General features: G+C 36.2%; 2 protein-coding genes across 3 annotated transcripts; one reads left to right on the top strand and one right to left on the bottom strand.

Annotated features, from left to right (window-relative positions):
* Positions 1–1,336: 1,336 nt before the first annotated feature.
* Positions 1,337–2,286, top strand: LOC128856272 (RING-box protein 1A). The gene is made up of 3 exons (XM_054091566.1): positions 1,337–1,606; positions 1,675–1,702; positions 1,821–2,286. Exons 1-3 carry the CDS (start codon positions 1,529–1,531, stop codon positions 2,039–2,041), a joined length of 327 nt encoding a protein of 108 aa, XP_053947541.1. The 5' UTR covers positions 1,337–1,528; the 3' UTR covers positions 2,042–2,286.
* Positions 2,287–10,077: 7,791 nt separating this feature from the next.
* LOC128857046 (histone-lysine N-methyltransferase Suv4-20) lies at positions 10,078–17,869 on the bottom strand. 2 transcript variants are annotated; one of them, XM_054092582.1, is made up of 4 exons: positions 17,408–17,869; positions 16,389–17,275; positions 15,591–16,246; positions 10,078–15,353 (listed from the first exon to the last, which is right to left on the bottom strand). In XM_054092582.1, the coding sequence occupies exons 3-4, from the start codon at positions 16,182–16,184 to the stop codon at positions 11,574–11,576; spliced, it is 4,374 nt and encodes a 1,457-aa protein (XP_053948557.1). In that variant the 5' UTR covers positions 16,185–16,246; positions 16,389–17,275; positions 17,408–17,869; the 3' UTR covers positions 10,078–11,573. The 2 variants fall into 2 exon arrangements, with proteins under 2 accessions (XP_053948557.1, XP_053948556.1); XM_054092581.1 differs by lacking the exon at positions 16,389–17,275.
* Between the last annotated feature and the right edge of the window lie 2,617 nt (positions 17,870–20,486).

The following is a 20,486-nucleotide window of genomic DNA, read 5'->3' as shown; positions in this document are numbered from 1 at the left end:
ATCTGGTAGCAATTATTTTAATTTTTGTAATAATCCCTTTGTTCAATAAAAGGTGCATTTGAGCGTTTTTGTTATTATTGCATAGCAGAGTTGAATTTTGTATGGTTGTGTCAATTTTATAGAAGCGACTGTAGAGGAAACGTATTATATGGAATTGTCGCTTCCGGAGGATACTTTGTAAGTTATACCCTTTCGCTTCCACAAAATTAAATGGCACAGAGTGGTCCATACACTAAATATATAGTATATTTTATATGGATATGTACATATGTATATAAAAGTATGTAAATATTTTTTCATTGTCATATACATATTTTCAAATTTAGTTTTCCATTTAGTATTGTATGAGCATATGGTTGTAAACAGGTGTTTTACTTACCGGCAAATTATCGCAAGTTAAAATTCATTCAATAAATAAATTGAAATTCCCTCAAAAAGAATGCCGCTCTATACTCCCTTCCCTTCCTTGTAAGTTTCAATGGTAAACGAATATAAAAACGTTATGCAAATTATTGTGTACGAGCGTAGAACTTATATGGCGTATGAACTTATATTCCGGTTCCGGCATAATTACAAGTTTCAACTTGTTCATTCATGTTTTAAAACCACTCACCCACCTGTTGTCCCCCGGATAGAATCATAAAGGAAATTACACACAACTTTTTTCCGTCTCATATCAATCACATTTAACGAGATTCACTTAAAAGATCACAGTTATAAAATATAATCACTTTTTCCATCATTTATCACTTTAAAATAATTTCCGTCTTGTAACAGCACTAACAGATTACGCGAAAACTAAATACAAGCGCGCGAATAAAAATATCACTTTTGCACAGGGTGTTACATATTACATAAAATATTGCTTACGCAAAGGTACGTGTATAAAATTCTCGATAACTACGTTCAGATTTCATTTAAAGTTCACATTAAGAAGTAAAAGCGTCCAAATTTCGAAATATTGCTTTATTGTTCAGCTGTTCAGCTTTAAATAAAGACTAGGGAGAACTTAGTTATAACATTTAAAGTGCGATGAAATAGAAGCCCGTACGTTTTTCAAAGTACAGGGGCCCCTACAACTGCTAGCAGTAGTGCTAATCCACGTTTTATATGTATTGATACTAAAGTATCACTTAAATTAAGGCAATTAAGTACAATTCACTTACTATTTCTTTTGAAAATAATAATCTGATAGTGTTGTCGTCTAAGCTTTTATCACTTTTATGTCTACTCTAATCAAGCAAAAGGAATTTCCATCCCAAGCTTTATGCAAAAAATCCCCCAAACAAACGTTAAGTAAGAGAGAGCATCACTGAACTTAAGCGAACAGTCATCCTTCGTACAAAATTTTACATTTTACATTTCATTGTCTTAAATTATTTGACAACTTGAAATTATTTGGAATTTCGTTTTATATTATAAACTGTTTAATAATTGCAGTTTATACTGTGAAAGTGCAATTTCACATTAAAGTTTCCTGTTTTAAATAAATAAATAGTTCGCCGTCAAAACGACCGGTCAAAATACAATGGAAGTCGACGAGGAAGATTTCGAGGTACCAACGTCAAGCAGCAAGGGTGAAAAGAAGCGTTTCGATGTAAAGAAAGTAAGTATAAAAGATTCGGACATTTATTTTAAGATTAATAAACAAAAACATTTGTGCATTTTTTTTAGTGGAATGCTGTCGCGTTGTGGGCTTGGGGTAAGTGAATCAAATAAGCGCACTTCATGCGACGCTCGCTTCATAGCAACATAACCTTGAAGTGAAATCCTTGCACAAATTTCAAAATGTACTACATTCATAACTTTTTCTTCTATAGATATTGTCGTTGACAATTGTGCCATTTGCCGTAACCACATCATGGATTTGTGTATCGAATGTCAAGCAAATCAAGCGTCTGCCACCAGCGAGGAGTGCACTGTCGCTTGGGGTGTCTGTAATCACGCTTTTCATTTTCATTGCATCTCTCGTTGGTTGAAGACTCGGCAGGTGTGCCCATTGGATAACAGAGAATGGGAGTTCCAGAAATATGGTCATTAAAAAAAGACTGGAATGAAAAGATGTAGTTATATACTTACATTCGCGAGCGTGTTTTCGTACATGCAGGTTAATAACGTTTTAGCTGCTAAAATATCGTCTTATTTTCCAATTAAAAAGTACATTACTGTATAGGAGTGCCAATTTGCCAATTGGTCGAACCTCTAAATAAACGGATTTGTGTACAAAAAGTCCCCTACTAATTTATCTTCAAAATAAAAAATTTCATTTATGTAAATAATTGCATATTTAATGTATTGGAAGTTAATATTTGATACGAAAATCAATTATAGCTGTTAAATAATCCAATACAAATTGGTCAAGCAGATTAGGGGTTCCAAGTATTTTGTGATGTTTATCGAAAAGTGTTGGTCAAGCATACAAAAAATATTTAAGCAATGATCATATTCATATTCCGAAAAACCAAGTTATGTAGAAAAGCTATTTTAAATCGATTGAGATACTGCCGCTATGAATTCTCTATATAACATAAACATTGAGCGGCGTTACTGCAAACATTCAGTACTCGGACGAGCGTCTTACATTCAGCAAATGCACAGTTCTTAATCAAATTGCTCCGGTAACGTAACCCGAGAAATCTGACCGGTTTTCTCAAGTAGAATACTTTCAAAATTATACGTAAACGCGTAAAGATTTCGTTATCCAATTTATCTTCAATAATGGCCCCTCCGTGCCCTCGCAAGAAGTCGCGATCCTAGCCCAAGGACAAAACTCCCTATGGGTAATTTATTGGGCCTATCGTCACATGACATTGGCGACGACGGCCACCGATAGCTTTACTGCACTTAACAGGACTTTGATGTTATAAGATGAATAAAAATCAAAAAAGAATACTACAATAACAATAACATAACCCAATCATAGAGATACATCAACGTCCATTGGCTAACTACACTTGGAGGGGAAGAGACAATATATCGTTTCGGCGACAGTCGGTTCAAGTTTACCGGAACGACCCGGATTTATATCCGGCTAAGGCCTAGCAGAAGCATTCCACAAACATTCATGGGGAATGTTTATGCTACTACTAACAACAAAAACAATATAATTGCCGGACGAAACTAGTAAAAACACCGTATTTATCCCGCCGTTGGGCATCCGGGACTGGCTTTTTCGACTGAATTTAACATATTTCTATTATTGTTAATGACTTTGAGCTTCCAGGCAGCTTCTTAAAATTGAATTTTCCAGCGATTTAGGGATATCATCTTTCAAAAGGGATCCATGAACAGGACGACAAATGGCCAGACGAGGGTGTCCAACCGAAGGTTTTAAAAAAGGTGTCCAGGGGAGAGTTAATATAGGCACCAAATACCTCGATGCCGAGACATGCACACAAACACATATCCAGCCAAGAATCATCACTTCAGCAAAATTCCTAAACAATTTAAGGGAAATATTTTATAATGTGACAAATAGGTCCAAAACTGTTACAACGAGTAGGAATTGACACCAAGTTCTCGTCTGTCAAATACCTTGAACGGAGACCAGCCACGTCTAACCAAAATCTCCTATTCCCTGGGCTAATATTTGGTTGTTGTTCTTGTCAGTGCAATGTAGTTACCGGTCATCTTCTTCAGACTCATCGACCGGTAAGCCCAGAAATCTTGCTGTTTCGACAAATTAGGTCCAGTGGAAGAGGGGTGTTAGGTGAGTAGGATTGGGGCATGTGAAAAGGTGGTTAGTATCATGCGGAGTGCTTTCACATGCTGGACATATGTTGAGTCAATTCTGGATAGGTAGGAGTTTAGTCTACTACAGTAGCCAGAACGTAAATGTGCAAAGTTACGCGAGGCTCTCGAGGTAGCTGAAGTTCTTCATCTGCTATGGGTGGTGGTTGTACTCCGATTACGGCATTTAGAGGTCGGGAGTTTAGAAATTCCCGATGAATGTCATTTAGTGCATGTCTAAACACTGTCCGGTTCAGTAGTTGCCGTATCATTTTGTACTGGAACTCGTCCAAAGAGTTGAAGCGATATACCTCCTGACGTGCCTGGGAGGCGGCTCAAGTTCTAGCAGGTGTCTACAGGAGTGAAAACTTCTGTAGCACTCGAGTAGAAACTGTTTTCTGAGCATTTTGTTGTGCTCCTTGACTGAGAGCATTAGTGGATCATTATTTAGGTGTTGTAGGCGGAGACATCAGGATGTCTTGAGTTTTTTCCACTGCAAAGCACTAGTTCCAGACGACAGACAGGCGCGGCATAGTTCAGAACCGGTCGGCCAATTACTTTAAGGGGTTATATACAATTAGAAGGCCGAAAAAAACCGAATTTTCCAGAATTCTTTCTGAGATAACTTTTAAATTTATTGATCTAAAAATGTGTACACATATTATTATGGTATCTTTTAACTGTATTTCAAGACTTAGTGTTAGTAAAAATATTTATTTGGAAAGGAGCTACAGGTGATCTTCGGGAGTTCCCTTAAAAAAAGACGTTTTGCGGTGACCACTATATCTCTGAACTGGATCCTCTGAAATTAGAAAACCAAACAGATTTCGTTAAAGTAATGTTAAGTCTAGTAATTAATCGAAGGAACAAGTAAAATACATTCTTTTGACAAAATGACGGTTTCTCAAAAAAAAAATTGATTTTAGCCAAAATTTCGGCCTTAAATTGGTCCTTTTCGAGTAATGTTGGTCACCGACTTTGAAGACACCATTTTGAGACCGTTTCCACGGCAGTCGGTTCTACGTTACCGAAACGACCCGGATTTATATCCGGCCAAGGACTGTCACTACAGCACATGTATGGAAATGTTTATGCTGCTACAACAACAACACCACCATTTTGAGAAAACCGCGTTTAAAGCTACAACCTTGTACTTTCAAGCACTCCGAAACGCCTTTTAAAATTTGCGTGTAACTTCGAAAATATTCACCGGAACGATATTAAATTTTCTATGTGTATTCTTAAATATATATCCATTAAGAAAAATAAATAAGAAAAATCGATTTTTTGAAAATTCTAACTGTATATAACCTCTTAAATGTCGCCAACAACATTTTTTTGTCTTTGCCCCAAGTACTGCCGGCTAGCGATTTGAGGACCTTGTTGCGACTTTGGATTTTAGTAGCAATTATGGTTGTGTGCGCCAGCCAATCCTTAGTTGCTTCTGCATAACCGGCAAGACCCAAATTTCTATCCCACTAAGAACAGTCACTCTAGCAGCATTCTCCAAATATTTACGAGGCGCGTTTATGCTATAGACGCCTGTACCTACATTTTTATTTATTTATATATTTAATACGAAAACGCCAATCGGCAATATACAACTTGGTAACAATTAATGAAAAGAGAAAAAACGAACTTTGAGGGGAAAGGTTTAAGCAAGTTAATAGGGTATTTGTAACAATTAATTGATTCAAAAAAATTTTTCGAAATGTTGTTTGACCTAGGGGTATGGGGTAATAGACGTGATTTAATATCTATCTGGTACGAAGGTATTGAGTGATCCGCTGTAAAAGTCCACCTCGTTATGCAGAGAGTTGACCATCCTAGCTATTCGGTTATGTGGACCGTGAAAAACATAGTTTTTAGTTGTCCTTGTGGTTTTTAGCAGGCGATTGCGTGTCAGTGGAAGTCCAACAGGTGCGCATTCAAAGCAACTATTGATATCTGGGGCATCGATCAGGCCATTCACAACTTTGAAAAAGAAAATTAGGTCCGCTACCTGCCGACGTGCTTGCAGCAAATTATTGATGTGAAACTGGTCATAGATCTCAAGTGTTGATCTGTATCCTCCTTGGCGACTATATCGGTAATCCAGCTTCAGTTCAATATATGTAATTTACAATGCATTTGCTTTTTTTTTGTTCTTATACCTTTTTATTTCTTTAATGTATACAAATATTTAATGAAACTTTATTTAATGCATAAAAATACCAGTTAAAATTAAGCATATTTAAATTTGCATTAAAAATTAATGAGATGAATGCATTTATGTATTGTATGTTTGTTTGTATGTATGTATGTATATATGTTGGGTATGTAATTAACTAAAGTAAAATTACTAGAGCAATATAAACAAATCTAATCATTTACAAGCATACGTAAGTTTTGTAAAATTAACTTAAACTATATACATATACATATTCATATATATATATGTGTATGTTGCCCAAGCGTAAATATTTAACTAAACATACTAAAATCAGATTTTTCAGTATTTCCATATTGATTAAATTTTCTTCAAATCATTTTGTTATTTATAGCTTCATTTGTAAATCAATCTTACAAATTTAAGAGTCGCACAATTTTAGATAGATTTTATCACTCACATTTCTGAATTTGTTTAACCATTAGTGATTTGCATTAATTTTTCATTAGCTTTTTATTTAACTATTTTACATTTATTATTTTAATATTCTAAGTTTTTATGCGAAATAAATTTATTTAAATTTGTTTTTGTTTTTTTTTATATAATTATTATTTTGCTGTTTCTTATTTTAGTATTTATATAAAGAACACATTTTGTTTTTCTTTTATTTACAATGCAGCTCGTTTAATTTTTTTTTTTTTCTTTTTGTTTTTACATTTCATTTTACTAAATTCATTTTTGAATATTTAATACTCTACACCACGCGTAGAGAACAAGAAAATTTCGCTCTGCATAACAAAAACAAAATGTTAGATTTTGAAATCCGAGACCGCATCTGCATTGCTGCTGAACGAATAACTACACGAATTCAGCGGAAACTGAGTTTCCTAATAGCATTTGAAATGTTAATAGTCAGTTATGCGTTACAACCTATGTAATTCGATTACTGGTCGCAGCTACGCGGCATTTCGCGCGAAAAATCAAAAATCAATACAAAAATCAACACAAAAATCAAACAATTACAAAATTCTCAAAAACCGTTGCTGCCGTAGCGTAGTTTTCGATTTAAAATAACTGAAAATATTGTTTTACAATCACTTTAAATATTCATTTCTTTGTTGCTGTATATAATTTTTGTTGTATGTTAACATTACTCGTATTTTCTCATTTCAACTTTTTTCAAGCGAGTTTACCAATGAATTCGTCTCAATTTTTCTCAATTTGCAGTCGTTCTTAGCAACAACAATTATAGATTTTCTTGTTGTATGTTAACATTATTCGCTCACTTCAAGTTTTTTCAATCGAATTTACCAATGAATTCATTCCTCTCAATTTAAAGTCGTTATTAGCAACAACAAGAATAATGATATAATTCAGAATCCGTTATGAGAACAATGCTTTAGTCATTTGTTTTATTTTACATTTTTGCCAATCCTTTGTGTATCAGCGCTGTTTGGCAGGCATAATTTTTTTTTTATATTTTGGTTTTTTACATTCCATTTTATTAATTTTACAAATTAAATTCTGCTTTAACAACCTACTTTATTACAGTGTTTTAACTACAGTGCATTTAATTACATATTCATTTTTTTATTTTTTTTTTTCAATTTTTATTTAATATGCGATTGCAGTGTCGGTCAGCGCACTTCTTCGGCTTTCTCAGGCAATTATCACTCCTACTGAAGTGTTTGCTATTTTGTGTTTTATTTTTTTAATTTTATGTTTTAATTTTTTTTCGAGTTTTTAGCTTTTTTCATTTTCAGTTGTTTTTTTTTTTTTGCATTTTATCTATACATGATTTGCATTCGATTGATTTTTATTCTTAACTGCTTAACCATTAAATTACTTGCATTACTATTATTGTTAGGATTTTCGCTATCAATATTTGTTGTAGTGGTTTTTGTTAATGTACGGCTATTATTCTGTTGCATCATTCTGTTGCAGTATTCAAATACATTTTATAAACACTATTATTTAGATTATTTAAGAGGCTATTAGAAATCGGTTTGTGGCCTTTCTGGCTGTTCACTCTGTCTTCGCTATAATCGATTTGCTTGTTGTTGTTGCACTTTTGTTCTTGTTGATTATTATCTAAATAGCTATTAAGCGGAGCATTACTCCTACAAGTCAATTCATTTTTTAAATTATTCACATATTTTTCTTTACAATTTTGTATACCTTTTCCATCTGCAAAAAAACAAAAAACAGAGAAGAGAGGAAAAAGACAAATCAACATTATCCATACAAAATACACCATAGATACATACACACACATACATATCTATAGTGTAAGTTCAGAGCAATGAGAAATTTGCAAAAATTAAGCGCAATGGAGACGTTTACTAATCTAAATGCCATTATGTTACATATTTATTTGCATGACATTTCCATACAAACAACATTGCTATTTCCACTAACTGATTCGCCCAACTGATTATGAATTTTAAGGCAGCATCAGAGAAAGAAACAAACTAAGCAACAACAAAAAAAAAAGTATAAAAAAAGAAATAAAAGGAAAAAAGTGAAAAAAGGAAAACAAGTAAAAAAGGAAAAACTTAAAAAAAGAAATAATTAAAAAAAGAAAAAATTAAAGAAAGGAAAAAATTAAAAAAAGAACAAATTAAAAAAAGGAAATAAAAGAAAAAAAGTAAAATTAAAGAAAAGGAAAAAATTAAAAAAAAGGAAAAAATTAAAAATAAAAAGGAAAAAAATAAAAAATAAAAAATTAAAAAAAAAGAAAAAATTAAAAAAAGGAAAAAAAGAAAAAAAACTAAAAAAAAAAAAAATTAAAAAAGAGGAAAAAAATAAAAAAAGGAAAAAATTAAACAAGAGGAAAAAAAGAAAAAAAAATTAAAAAAAAAATTAACAAAAGGAAAAAATTAAAAAAAGGAAAAATTTAAAAAAAGGGAAAAAGTAAAAAGAGGAAAAAATTAAATAAGACGAAAAAAAGAAGAAAAAAAATAAAAAAAGAAAAAAAAATAAAATAAAAAATCGAAAAAAACCTAAACAAAACCAATCAAAAATCAAATTACGTATATTGATTTAAAATAAGATTCAAAATAATTATCTAATTAAAATTTTAAGGATAGTGCGAACAAGTGTGGTAACACTTTTATTCACTACTTTATTAATTAATTTACAAAATACATTATGGGCAACTTGCAAAAAGCTCAACACGGCGTTTATTTGAAGTACTGATTTTCGCACCAACTCATTTTTTTTTTTTGTGTTTCGTAAAAGTATTTTTCTTCTACAAACCATCATATTGCATGGGTGCTAAAGTCCGTAAAAAAATTAAACAAGAGGGAAAAAAGAAAAAAAAAATTTAAAAAAAAACGAAAAGATTAAAAAAAAACGAAAAAATTAAAAAAATTTAAAAAAGGAAAAAATTAAAAAAAAAGTAAAAAAAAAAGTAAAAAAAAAGAAAAAAAGTAAAAAAAAAAGAAAAAAAAGTAAAAAAAAAAGTAAAAAAAAGAAAAAAAAGTAAAAAAGGAAAAAATTAAAAAGAGGAAAAAAATAAAAAAAGGAAAAAATTAAACAAGAGGAAAAAAAGAAAAATAAAAATAAAAAAGAAGTTAAAAAATTTAAACAACGAAAAAATTAAAAAAAAAAAAAAACGAAAAAATTTAAAAAAAAAAACGAAAAAATTAAAAAAAGATAAAATTAAAAAAAAGGAAAAAAGTAAAAAAAAGAAAAAAACGAGAAAATTAAAATAGAGTGGGAAAAAAATTAAAAAAGAGAAAAAAATTAAAAATCGAAAAAAACCTAAACAAAACAAATCAAAAATCAAATTACGTATATTGATTTAAAAAAAGAATCAAAATAATTATCTAATTAAAATTTAAAGCATAGTGCGAACAAGTGTGGTAACACTTTTATTCACTACTTTATTAATTAATTTACAAAATACATTGCAAAAAACTCAACACGGCGTTTATTTGAAGTACTGATTTTCGCACCAACTCATTTTTTTTTTTTTGTGTTTCGTAAAAGTATTTTCTTACTACAAGCCATCATATTGCATGGGTTCTAAGATACGATACTGGCTGGCCAAAGCTACGCAGAGACCATTTTGGCCCACAGCGACACCAAATTAGAGTCCTTTGGCAGCCGGTTCTACGTTACCGGAATGACTCGGATTTTTCCCGCCCAAAAGCTGCCGCCCCGGTAAACTAGACCTGTTTAGTGAACCGTTTATCATTTATCATAGTCCTTTTTTAAGGTAAGTGCATAAATCGATAGTTATAATTTTTGTAATTTCAATGAAATTTTAATTTAATGCTTATTGCTGAAGTAGGCTGGCTGGCGTCCCCAAATTGTTTTACATTTATGAGCGTTTTCTTTAACTTTTAGCGTTGCCTTTTAACTTTTTTTTTGTTTTTAAGAAAAAATTAAAAAATTCATCCATTTATGGTTCAAGTCTTTCTGATATAAATACAAGATAATAATTAGTGCGCATACATTTTAGGTTAGGTTTTTCGTCGTATTTATTTCCAATTTTTGGTTTTATATCACCTTCGATATTCTGTAAGTCGCACTCGGGTGTCATGTGGAAAGGTGGCCGATATGAGAAATAAAAATTTCAATCATTTAATGTTTCATGCCCACAGTGAACATTGAAGTAGGAGTTATCCGAGTGGTAGTTCTGGGCGGACACTAATTTAAACTTAATTTCTCACATTAAACTCGACAATTCTTCTTCTGAATTCTCCGACACAAGCGCAATTCCATAAGCAACAATTTTATAACTGTATACAAGTTGCACATACTTTCTAGCGGCCAGCATATCAGTTGATTGGAACAAAACCGTTGCCTTCCCAGCCTTTCAGTTGGTTCTGCGTAACCGAAACGACCCGCATTTATGTATATCCGGCCAAGGACTGTCACTTCAACAGCATTCCTCGTGTATGCATGGGGAATATTTATGCTGCTACAACAACAAGAACCAAGACCGTATGGGAAATATTTATGCTGCTACAACAACAATAACAACCAAGAGACCGTATGCGCAAAACGGGTTTATCTTTGCTTCACAAATCGAGCAACTTTGTTCAAAACTTAGTTAATTTTACAAACGTTTTGCATACATTTTTTTGCAATTTCTGACATTTGTGCCGTTCAATGTACTTCAAATAAACTTCCAGTTGGCGAATTCGCATACTTTTTTCCTTAATATTTTAACTTTTTTAATTAATTCTGGTATACTTTTATTGTTTTTCTTATGCATTAGGAATTATTTGAAATGCAAATCATAACTTTAAAATTTTTTACTTATTTTTAAACATGTAATTGATGATGAATCAATTGTTGTTGCATCAATTTATGTGTTGTATAATAATCATGCCACTAAATATTTAAATACCGAAATAACCTAGATGTATCATGCCTTGTTACCACATTTTATCTTTGATTTTTTTTTTTTTCTTTTTTTGGACCATTCCCCATTTTGCTATACTTTGAACCCTAAATGCTGCTAAAAAGAAATTTTAAGACACAGCCATTGATATAGAAAAAATTATACACTATCTTTAACAGAGTATTGGAACAACAACAAATTGTTACATGAAATGCAGCGCAGAAACGCGGCGGGCGTCCCTAGCAGGCAATTTAGCCTAGAAGAAAGCCACAACTGCAGCGACATCGGCAACGTTCGTCGATAAGCAACAAACAAATGTGCAATGGCCAACAATGAAGGTCAATTCATGAGGAGATCAGTCGCTTTTTTGGCCAATACGGTGACACCGCCACCAACCACACCACCCATCGGGCCGACGCTTGACATTGATGTTGTTGTGCCGACCGGAAAGGTTGTGCTTTTGGTCGTCTGTGCATTGAGCGCGCGCAGCGACACTGTTGGCACAGCATTATTGGTAGCAGTTGAGTTGCCGCCCAACGACAACGCATGCGCGCCGACATTCAGATTGCGCGTAAAAGTCGGCGGTGGCAATAGCGCACACGAACCAAACGTATGCTTCGGTACGCTCGCCTGCGAGAGAAACAAAGTTGGTGTTGCTGTGACGCCATTCATCACGTTGCCACAGCCGTTGCCGTTGCCGCTGCTATTGCCGCTAACGCCAGCCGGCACGCTTGCTGCCGCAGTCTTTGGAATCCCGGCTATACTACTAGTTGCTCCACTCAGCGGATGCTGTAGATAAGCGCTAAAGTTGTGATGCGCTGCGACCGTAGACGTTGCAGATATTTGTAGTTGTTGCTGTAGCAGCGTAAACGGTGTGTGTTGCAATAATGGCGGTGCTACGACGGTATTTGACGTCATCGTTGCTGGCGTTATTGCCGTTGTTGGCGCAGTTAGCGCAGCGGCTGATGTGAAAGGCGATGGTGTTGATGCATTCTGTTCCTGCCGGTCTTGGTTGGCATGCATTGGCATCGATGTCGTTGCATATTCGGTGGAGCAGGCTGAGGCGAATGTTGAATTTGTCGACGAACACGCGCTCGAATTGGAATTTGTATTGGATTGCGGCGATATGGCTGCCTCAGTGGGTGCTGTTGAAGATGTGGAAAGTGAGGCGTTGGCCAACAGCGAAGCATTCGCTCGAGTGCTGATGCTGCTGTTGACGCTGGCATTAGCGCTTGTCGTTTCGGCGGTCGAACGGGTGGTGTGCGTGGAATTAGATGCAACTGATTCACTCAGTACGGTCGCGTCATTTCCATTATCACACTCGGTGCTGCTGCCGCTGGTGTTGAACGTTGCGTTTGCACTAAGCGCAGGAATGTCTATTGTGTGCGTCTCCTTGCCGAATATCAAGCGAAGACGCTTTGTTTGCGGCGTATGAACGCCACATCCACCACCAGCTTCTGTCGTTGACGCGGGCTGCACAGCTTGCGGACTGGACTGCGCAGCAGGCGCGCCCGGTGGCGTTAACGCCACTTCTGTGTTATTGAAGGTTGCATCTTCGGCATTATAGCGCTGATGTTGCCGATGTCGACTACGGTGCCGATGGTGATGATGATGTTCCTTAGCTTTGTGGCGTTTCTTGCGTTTCAATGGAATACTGTCATACTCGCCGCCATGCTCCGAAATACCCTCCATACGTAAAATCTCATATTCGACCGGTTCGGTTGAATGCGATGAGGCGCGGCTGAACGAACCATTAAAGCTGCTGCTCTCGTCGCTTAGACTAGTGCCCGATTCGATTACTTCGTCCAGTATGGGTGACCTCTTCATGCGTAGCGTCAGCTTTAAACGTCGTTCGGGCGTCTTCAGCAGCGTGTCAATGGCAGTGGCAGCAATTGCAGGCGCACAATCTCGTTCGATTGTTTCATTCTTCGCGCCCACACTTTTGTCGGGTTCACAAGTGCCGTTAAAACTGTTCTTATCATATTGCCTCTTACGTAGCTCTTCTGCGCTTGTTTGTTTTGTTACGGCGTCCGATATACTGCCGACGCGTAGTTGGTTGCGACGCGTTGAACGCTGTATATGGGCTTGTGCGCAATCCCTTGGATGAAACGACTCAGCTGGTGGTTGGGTATATGTTGAACCTAGAGACGCCTCTTCGAAGGAGCCTATTAAGTTCTTGCGAAAACTCGGACTAATACTATTTCTATTATGAACACTCGCTGTGCTGCTAACGTCAACGCTTTCACTATCATCGCTAACTGCGGCGTTTGTATGCAAGTTGGCATGTTCTTGCATTGCTGCTGTTGTTGCATAGTGACCACTTACCGACACCGACATTCGTCTGCCGATTCCCCCCACAAACTGATTTGCTTCATTTCCACTACTATTATTACTACAGTAACTACTTAAACTACCATTATTAATATTTTTTTTATAATTATTACGATTCGTTTGGGCATCAGTGGCAGTTGGTTTCGCATCGGTACCGGCGTCTGATTCGACTATTTCGTTATTATGAGTAGTTGGCGGCTGGTGATGATGATTGCGTAGTACGCGTCCACCGCTGCTGTTATTACTCAAAGACTCGTTGAAGAGTGTCAGTCCATTGCGCGTGCGCGTTGTTTTGTCATGTCGATGACGTTCGTTACCTTTTGTTACAGCTGTTGCGAGCATTTCTTGCTCCTCCTCGCGCCGCGACTTAGCGTGCGTATCTTCTGTGGCATCACCATGGCATTGATGCTGCTCTATCTCGTTGTCCAACTCTTCGTCCATTGCATTTAACTCAGTTGCGTCCCTTTGATCGACTTCATCAGCATCGTGTAGGCGCGCCACTGTGGCAGCGCGTGTTTTCCTGCCTCTGCTGCGAGTCACGTAGCCGCTTGTTTTGCTACCTGCATTAATTTTCTGTACACCATTGCCAGTTACTCTTCTGCTTGGCCGCCGCGACACGCTTGTAGCAGCACTTGACTTTGGCTCCGCGGCAGCGCTCATTGTTTGTGCTTTCGTAGCGGTGCCACCACCACTGCTATTCCGGTACGAAGTTATGGCGCTAACCGGGAGCTCATCGGCAGAACCAGAAGAAATTGTGCTGCTGGTGCTGTTGACACGTGCTGATTTCCGTAGTGACTCTCTGCCCACATTGAAGCCACTCTCAGCTGCTTTGTTTGCTGCACTTGTATCCGTCATCTGTTTCCCATTATCATCTTGCTGTAGCCCACGATGATGTGTGTGATGGTGGTGATGATGACGTTGATAGGTATTTGCCATGATCATTTCTGCATCGTATTTTGTCATACCCTTTTGGCGTAGTTCCTTCATTGTTAGCGGTGTCACGACAACAGTGGGCTGCTGCTTTTTCATGCTTTCTATATTAACGCTATCAACGCCTAATGCGTCACTTTCGTCCTTCTTGATTTGAGCACCGACTGAGTGCTCAGTCAATGATGAAAGTGTGCTCGTACAAGCGCTATTGTCCACATGGGTCGAATTAGTAGAATTCGCGCGACTTTTAATCCGATTAATGCGATTGTCAGTTTCGCGTAAACGGTATCCACCACTGGTAGATGGATCGCGCGAGTTCATGCCAATAACACAACTGCCATTCAAACCCATCGCCAAGGCACTAGCATCATTGCTACCATTTGTGTTTATAACTTTGCCTGCAAATGCGCCAGTACCACGGCGTTCACAAGTTTCACATTCACAGTAGCAATTACCGTCGCCAAAGAAGTCCTCGCCATAAAAACAGGTGATTTCCTCGCCCACCTCGATGTCTCGCAAAACTTTAACACAGGCAGTGTCACGACCAGTAGCAACAAATTTGCAATTCGCACGACAGTCGTGATTTATGTAGGCGGCGGGCCCGAGCCACAATTGGGCACAGTTTTTTCGACAGCTGTACATTACAGAGAAATCATTTTTGCCCGTGTGCAAAAGAGCCGCTTCCTCAGCTTCGGAGAGCTCCGCTATGCAGCCCACTAAGCATTCAATTTTATCATTCTTTGACCAACGCTTTGTTGAACTGATCTTGGCCCCCTTTTGACCCTCGAGCGAGTAACGATAGCAAGCCTCAATTAAAAAGCCACTGTCCTTGTCGAACACACGCAGATATCGAATTATCTATAAATATATTAAAAAAATATAGAGTTAAAAATATTCTATTTGCACTTAATACATAAGCAACTTAAAAAATTTAATGATTTTGGGGAATAAGAACTTCCAAAATCAAAATTATGTAAATAACGTTAAATATAAATTTCTCAACCGGTTTAGTTTAGTACAAGGTGAAATTAAAGGTGATAACAGTAAACAGCTGATTTGTTTTTTTACTTTTTTTACTTTAGTAATCGAACTTACATGATCATGCAGCCGCTTAAAGGCTATCTTGTTTTTACTCTTGATACTACGCGGAATCCATGGGCCGTTGAAGATTTTTTTCACCGCCACATCGTAATTTTGTGTTGCAATAAAGTCATCAACCACTTCCCTTAACTGTGCACTATCCACTTTGAGCGGGCGGTAGCGTATGTTCATTTTGTGAGATTGAAACCCCAAATGTGGATCCAATATTAATGACGTTGCAAGATCATCGTTCTCAGATAGTTCTTTAGGCGTCATTCCCGTCGACTGGGAAATTCGACTAACACTATTACTGGCGGTACCATTTGTACCGCCTATAGCATTTCCTAAATGATAGCCATTAGTAAATCCGTTATGATGATGGGAATGACCATTAGAACTGCTACTACCACCACCACTGCCATGTGAAGACATCGAATGTGATTTACCAGAGATGGTATGAGCTGTGCCGTTGTGTGAGGAATGATGGTAACCGGACGTATTATTGGAGGTGGAGGACGAAACAGTGGTGGTCGAGGAATTTGCGTATCTGTTATTATTACTACTTGTATCACCACCACCACGCCGCTGATGATTCGAACCAACAACCATTATGTTGTCTCTTGCTGTCACTGCCGCCGATGCCACCGCACCTGCTTAACAGTTAACAGTCACTGTAAAATAAAGAAAAATCAGCAAAAAAAAAATTAGTGTCATTAATGCCTCACGTCAAATGTATATCAAAATAAATGGCAATCATTGAGTTATCAATGACCCTGATATAATACAATAACCCAAACAAAGCACATCAGTTACCTTTAATAAATAAGCCTGTATAATACGCTTTGCTCTTATTTCTCACAGTTCTATTGCCAAATGCCTTTTTTGAGTGGAAATTCAATTGATTTTTCCGAATTACAATAATTTTCATTGAAAATCAAAGTGATTGGTAGGGTTGCCGTACTTGTCAACTCCGTGTTAAATTGCAGACAAAATTTGCTTTCGCGTTATGAACAGCGCAACGTTTTGGCATTAATTAATCGAAATTGTGGATTCGATGCACACTGACAAGCATGTCAGAATTAATATAATGAAGTTTACTTTCAATTTGAATTGTTTTTTTCTATCATAACTACAAGCAATGAACATTAACAGGCCTGTTTTGATCTTGCCACACAGAATACAACGGCAACTACTTTAGTGGCAGCGCACGACAAAAAGGGCCAAACTTGTACGCACGTATTCAGCTGCAGGTGTGAGCGAAATGACAATTATACCAAAGAGCAGTAGTGTGTTGATACTTGGGCAGCGCTGCCGCGACTTCGCATCAGCTGTCGAAGCCGACCATCGCCACCATTGCTATCGCATGCTTTTTTGTCATTAACTTCATTCACACAACCAACATATTGAATAGATATTTTTCACGGAACGGCTGTAGAATTTCAACCAAGTTTCAATACGGTCACTATATGAAGAGTTTTTACTTTTATATGCATATGTAACCCTTCAATTAATTGTTCTCTCAATCACTTTATACCGAACACACCAATTTTACCGATGGCATTCGTTCGATCTACTTCTTCAATAAGCACTGCCAATATGTGTACTCGTGAAGACAAAGGGAATAATCACTTTTTGCAGGGAATAATCACTCCAGCTGCGTTGGTGTAAGCGAGATAAACCGATGGTTTGTTGAAGCATAACTGGAAAAAATTACAAGCCAGCGTCAACAGCAAAGTTCAGAAAATGCAAGAAAAGTCAAACCATCAAGAACGAAAATTTTCCAAAAAGAAAAAAAAACCAATAAGTATAAATCGCTTTTTGGAATTATTTACCTATTTAAATGTCACTCGAAATCCAACTCCCATAGAATTTCAAAGTATTTAATATACTCCGTTGCTTGGATCCCAACCAGACGGTTTTCTTTAGATTTTTGCTCTAGTTTAGTTTTTCCGTCAATTTTAATTTTTCTGACTGCTGTCTGGCTGATTGGCTGACCGTGCTAGCTAACTACACAGAGCAGGCTCTCGCGCACAAAACACGCAGAAGTTTCAACTTCTTTGTTTTCACTTTCCTCACGACATTACGCTCTCTCTCCAGAAGTTCAATTTTCATAAGCCATTTTGGCTTTTAATGAAGATAAGCACGAATATTACAGCGCAAAAATAATAAAAAAACAAAAATTAATTTTGGATTTGCGTTCACTTTACACCGAATAAAAAAGGAAACAGAAACCACAAAAATTCTTAGCAGCGTCTTCGCATTCGTTGTAGTTCTCCTCGTTCGTCGTCACGACAATAAACTCTCGTACCGAAAGCACAAAAAATTTATACCGTAACCCTAGTCTCAGCAGGCAATAGTTCATAGCTTGGTAGTCATAACAAGTGGCAATCTATTACTCTAAATAAAGACCTCTATTACTAAAGTAGATCCAGCATTATTCGTGCGCATTTGACTGGGCCCACAAATATCACTAACCAAAGAGTGTTAAAAACGAATATCAAAATTTCTCGATTGCGAAATGCTTTACCATATTTAATATGTTCTTGCGCTTAGAATTATTTTATATGCTTAGTCAAGAATAACTTTTTCAACGTTTTATTTTCTTCCCAACAGCCCGAGTTTACTGTGTCGTCAAGCGTTATGAATAAACAAACAAAACGGAGGGGAATTACTTGTTTGTGAAGAGGAAGAGTAGGCGAAAGCCAACCAGTCTTCTGCCAATTTTGTAGAAACTACCAAACACTACCAAGCAATTTCTATTGGGATGCTACTGAAGTATATAGACAGGCATTAAACATCATCCATCGGGAAACTCTCAGCACATTCTTAAACTCAAGACCACCGAATGCTGTTATCGGCGTTGAGCTGTCACCCGAGATCCGTGCAACTTTGACCCAATTATGTTCTGGCTATTGTAATAGGTTAAACTCCTACTTATCTAGAATCGACCACGATTCCCCGCTAACGAGTATGGTAATACCTCAAGGCGAATTCCCGAAACAGTTACTTTATTTTTCACGATTTTGACAAGTCTGACGTCAGGTCCTTTACCAATTCAAAACAAACAAAAGCAGGAACAATTACATTTTTGTGAAAAATCTGTAAATGAATTGACAACATTGTGATTTGCTAGATTTAAACTAAGCTATGAAAAGGAAGTGCCGCGAGTTAAATTGTGAAAGCACAAACTATTATCAAGCCTCTAAATGTAGTTAGTTTTCGTTTTTTTAAGAAAGACCTCGTGCACGGGCAACACACTTTGTGTTTTCGTTCTTTTAAGGGGTTATATATAGTGAGAATTTCCAAATATTTAATTTTTTTAGTGTACATATATTTAAGAATAGGTTAGCTTGGTTGGCAACAAACCACGCATAGACATTTTGGTCCCTAGCGATACCAGATGGAGACCGACCTCTTCGAATACCGAAAGTAGACATCATGTAGCATGTCAGCGCTTTTGGCGAATCTAAGCAGCGCTGGAAGATCCGCTTTTGAGACGTCCTCCAGACCCTCTAACAATATGGCTCCCAGGCATTTTAATAATGCCGGACAAACGCACAGAAGGTGTTCTGAAGTTTCCTCAACATCCTCTCTGCATTTCCTGCATTTGTCCGTGTTAGCAGTCCCTATCTTGTACGCATGTGCAGCCAATAGATTATGACCTGTTAGCATAGGTACCTATGATAGTTCTGCAGTCCTTTCGCGAGAACGTAAGTTCGAATTGAGTCAGCTTTTTGTTGTTAGCTCTACAAATGACTTTTGCTGTTTTGCATGTGGTTAGATTAGTCCACCTAGCTTCCACTCGGCTTTTCATGTAGTTGTCCATTTCATTGTATATTGTATTTGTGGTAGCGGTTTTTGTTATGTCGTTCTCTTGTTCAAAAGGTAGTCTAACAGCACTTTTTGCTATATTTAAAATAACATACAGAAAATTTAATACCGTTCCGGTGAATATTTTCGAAGTAACACACAAATTTGAAAAGGCATTTCAGAGTGCGTGTAAAGTGTTTTTCAAACTTTAAACGCGTTTTTCTCAAAATGGTGTTTTCAAAGTCGGTGACCAACATCAATCGAAAACAGGTAAACCTATTAGTCTCAAATTTTAACACGAGCTTCTTAAATATATTTTTTAGTAATTAATCAATGATCTTTTCTTATCGATAAGTATATATTTTTTTATTTTCAATTTAAGGCCGAAATTTTATTCAAAAATCGATTTGTGTTTTTGAGAAACCGCCATATTGTCAAACAAATTATTTTGCATATTCCTTCGATTAATTATTAGATTTAACATTAATTTAACGAAATCTGTTTAGGTTTTTAGTTTCAGAAGATCCAGTTCAGAGATATAGTGGTCACCGCAAAACGTCTTTTTTGAGAGGAGATCATCTGTAGCTCCTTCACAAATAAATATTTTTTCTAATAGTAAGTCTTAAAAAACAGTTAAAAGATAGCACATATTATGTACAAATTTTTAAATCAATAAATTGAAAAGTTTTCTCAGAAAAATTCTGGAAAATTCGCTTTTTTCGGCCTTCTAACTGTATATAACAAAGTGTGTTAAGTACTGACGCCAATTTATTAAGCCAAATTTTTCAAAACCTTGGTAACATTACATCATATATATATATATATAATTATAATTTGCGCTTACAGCCTTTTTGGGTGTTTGGCCAAGCTCTTGTTCCTATTTGTGGTGTGTGTCTTGATGTTAGACCTACAGTTTTAAGCCGATTCCGAGCGACAAATGATTTTTATGAGGAGCTTTTTCCTTATAATTTTTTCCTTTAATAATTTTTTTATTTAGTAAATTTTTTTTTCATTTACTCATAGTTTGTTTTTATTTCTTTAGAAATTTTTTTTTATTTAGTAACAATTTTTTTTTTTATTTAGGGCTGGAATTTGGAACAA

The sequence above is a fragment of the Anastrepha ludens genome, chromosome 3 (genome assembly GCF_028408465.1).
Source record: "Anastrepha ludens isolate Willacy chromosome 3, idAnaLude1.1, whole genome shotgun sequence".
In the NCBI taxonomy this organism is placed as follows: Eukaryota; Metazoa; Arthropoda; class Insecta; order Diptera; family Tephritidae; genus Anastrepha; species Anastrepha ludens.
This window is presented reverse-complemented; position numbering and strand designations above follow the sequence as displayed.

What these genes read in the sequence shown, in the direction of transcription:
- LOC128856272 (XM_054091566.1), top strand. Translation starts at nt 1,529, where the DNA reads ATGGAAGTCGACGAGGAAGATTTCGAGGTACCAACGTCAAGCAGCAAG. An exon ending in AGCGTTTCGATGTAAAGAAA is followed by an intron (nt 1,607 to 1,674) that starts GTAAGTATAAAA and finishes CATTTTTTTTAG; the next exon opens with TGGAATGCTGTCGCGTTGTG. An exon ending in TGTCGCGTTGTGGGCTTGGG is followed by an intron (nt 1,703 to 1,820) that starts GTAAGTGAATCA and finishes TTTCTTCTATAG; the next exon opens with ATATTGTCGTTGACAATTGT.
- LOC128857046 (XM_054092582.1), bottom strand. Translation starts at nt 16,184, where the DNA reads ATGGTTGTTGGTTCGAATCATCAGCGGCGTGGTGGTGGTGATACAAGT. An exon ending in TTAAGCGGCTGCATGATCAT is followed by an intron (nt 15,354 to 15,590) that starts GTAAGTTCGATT and finishes ATATATTTATAG; the next exon opens with ATAATTCGATATCTGCGTGT.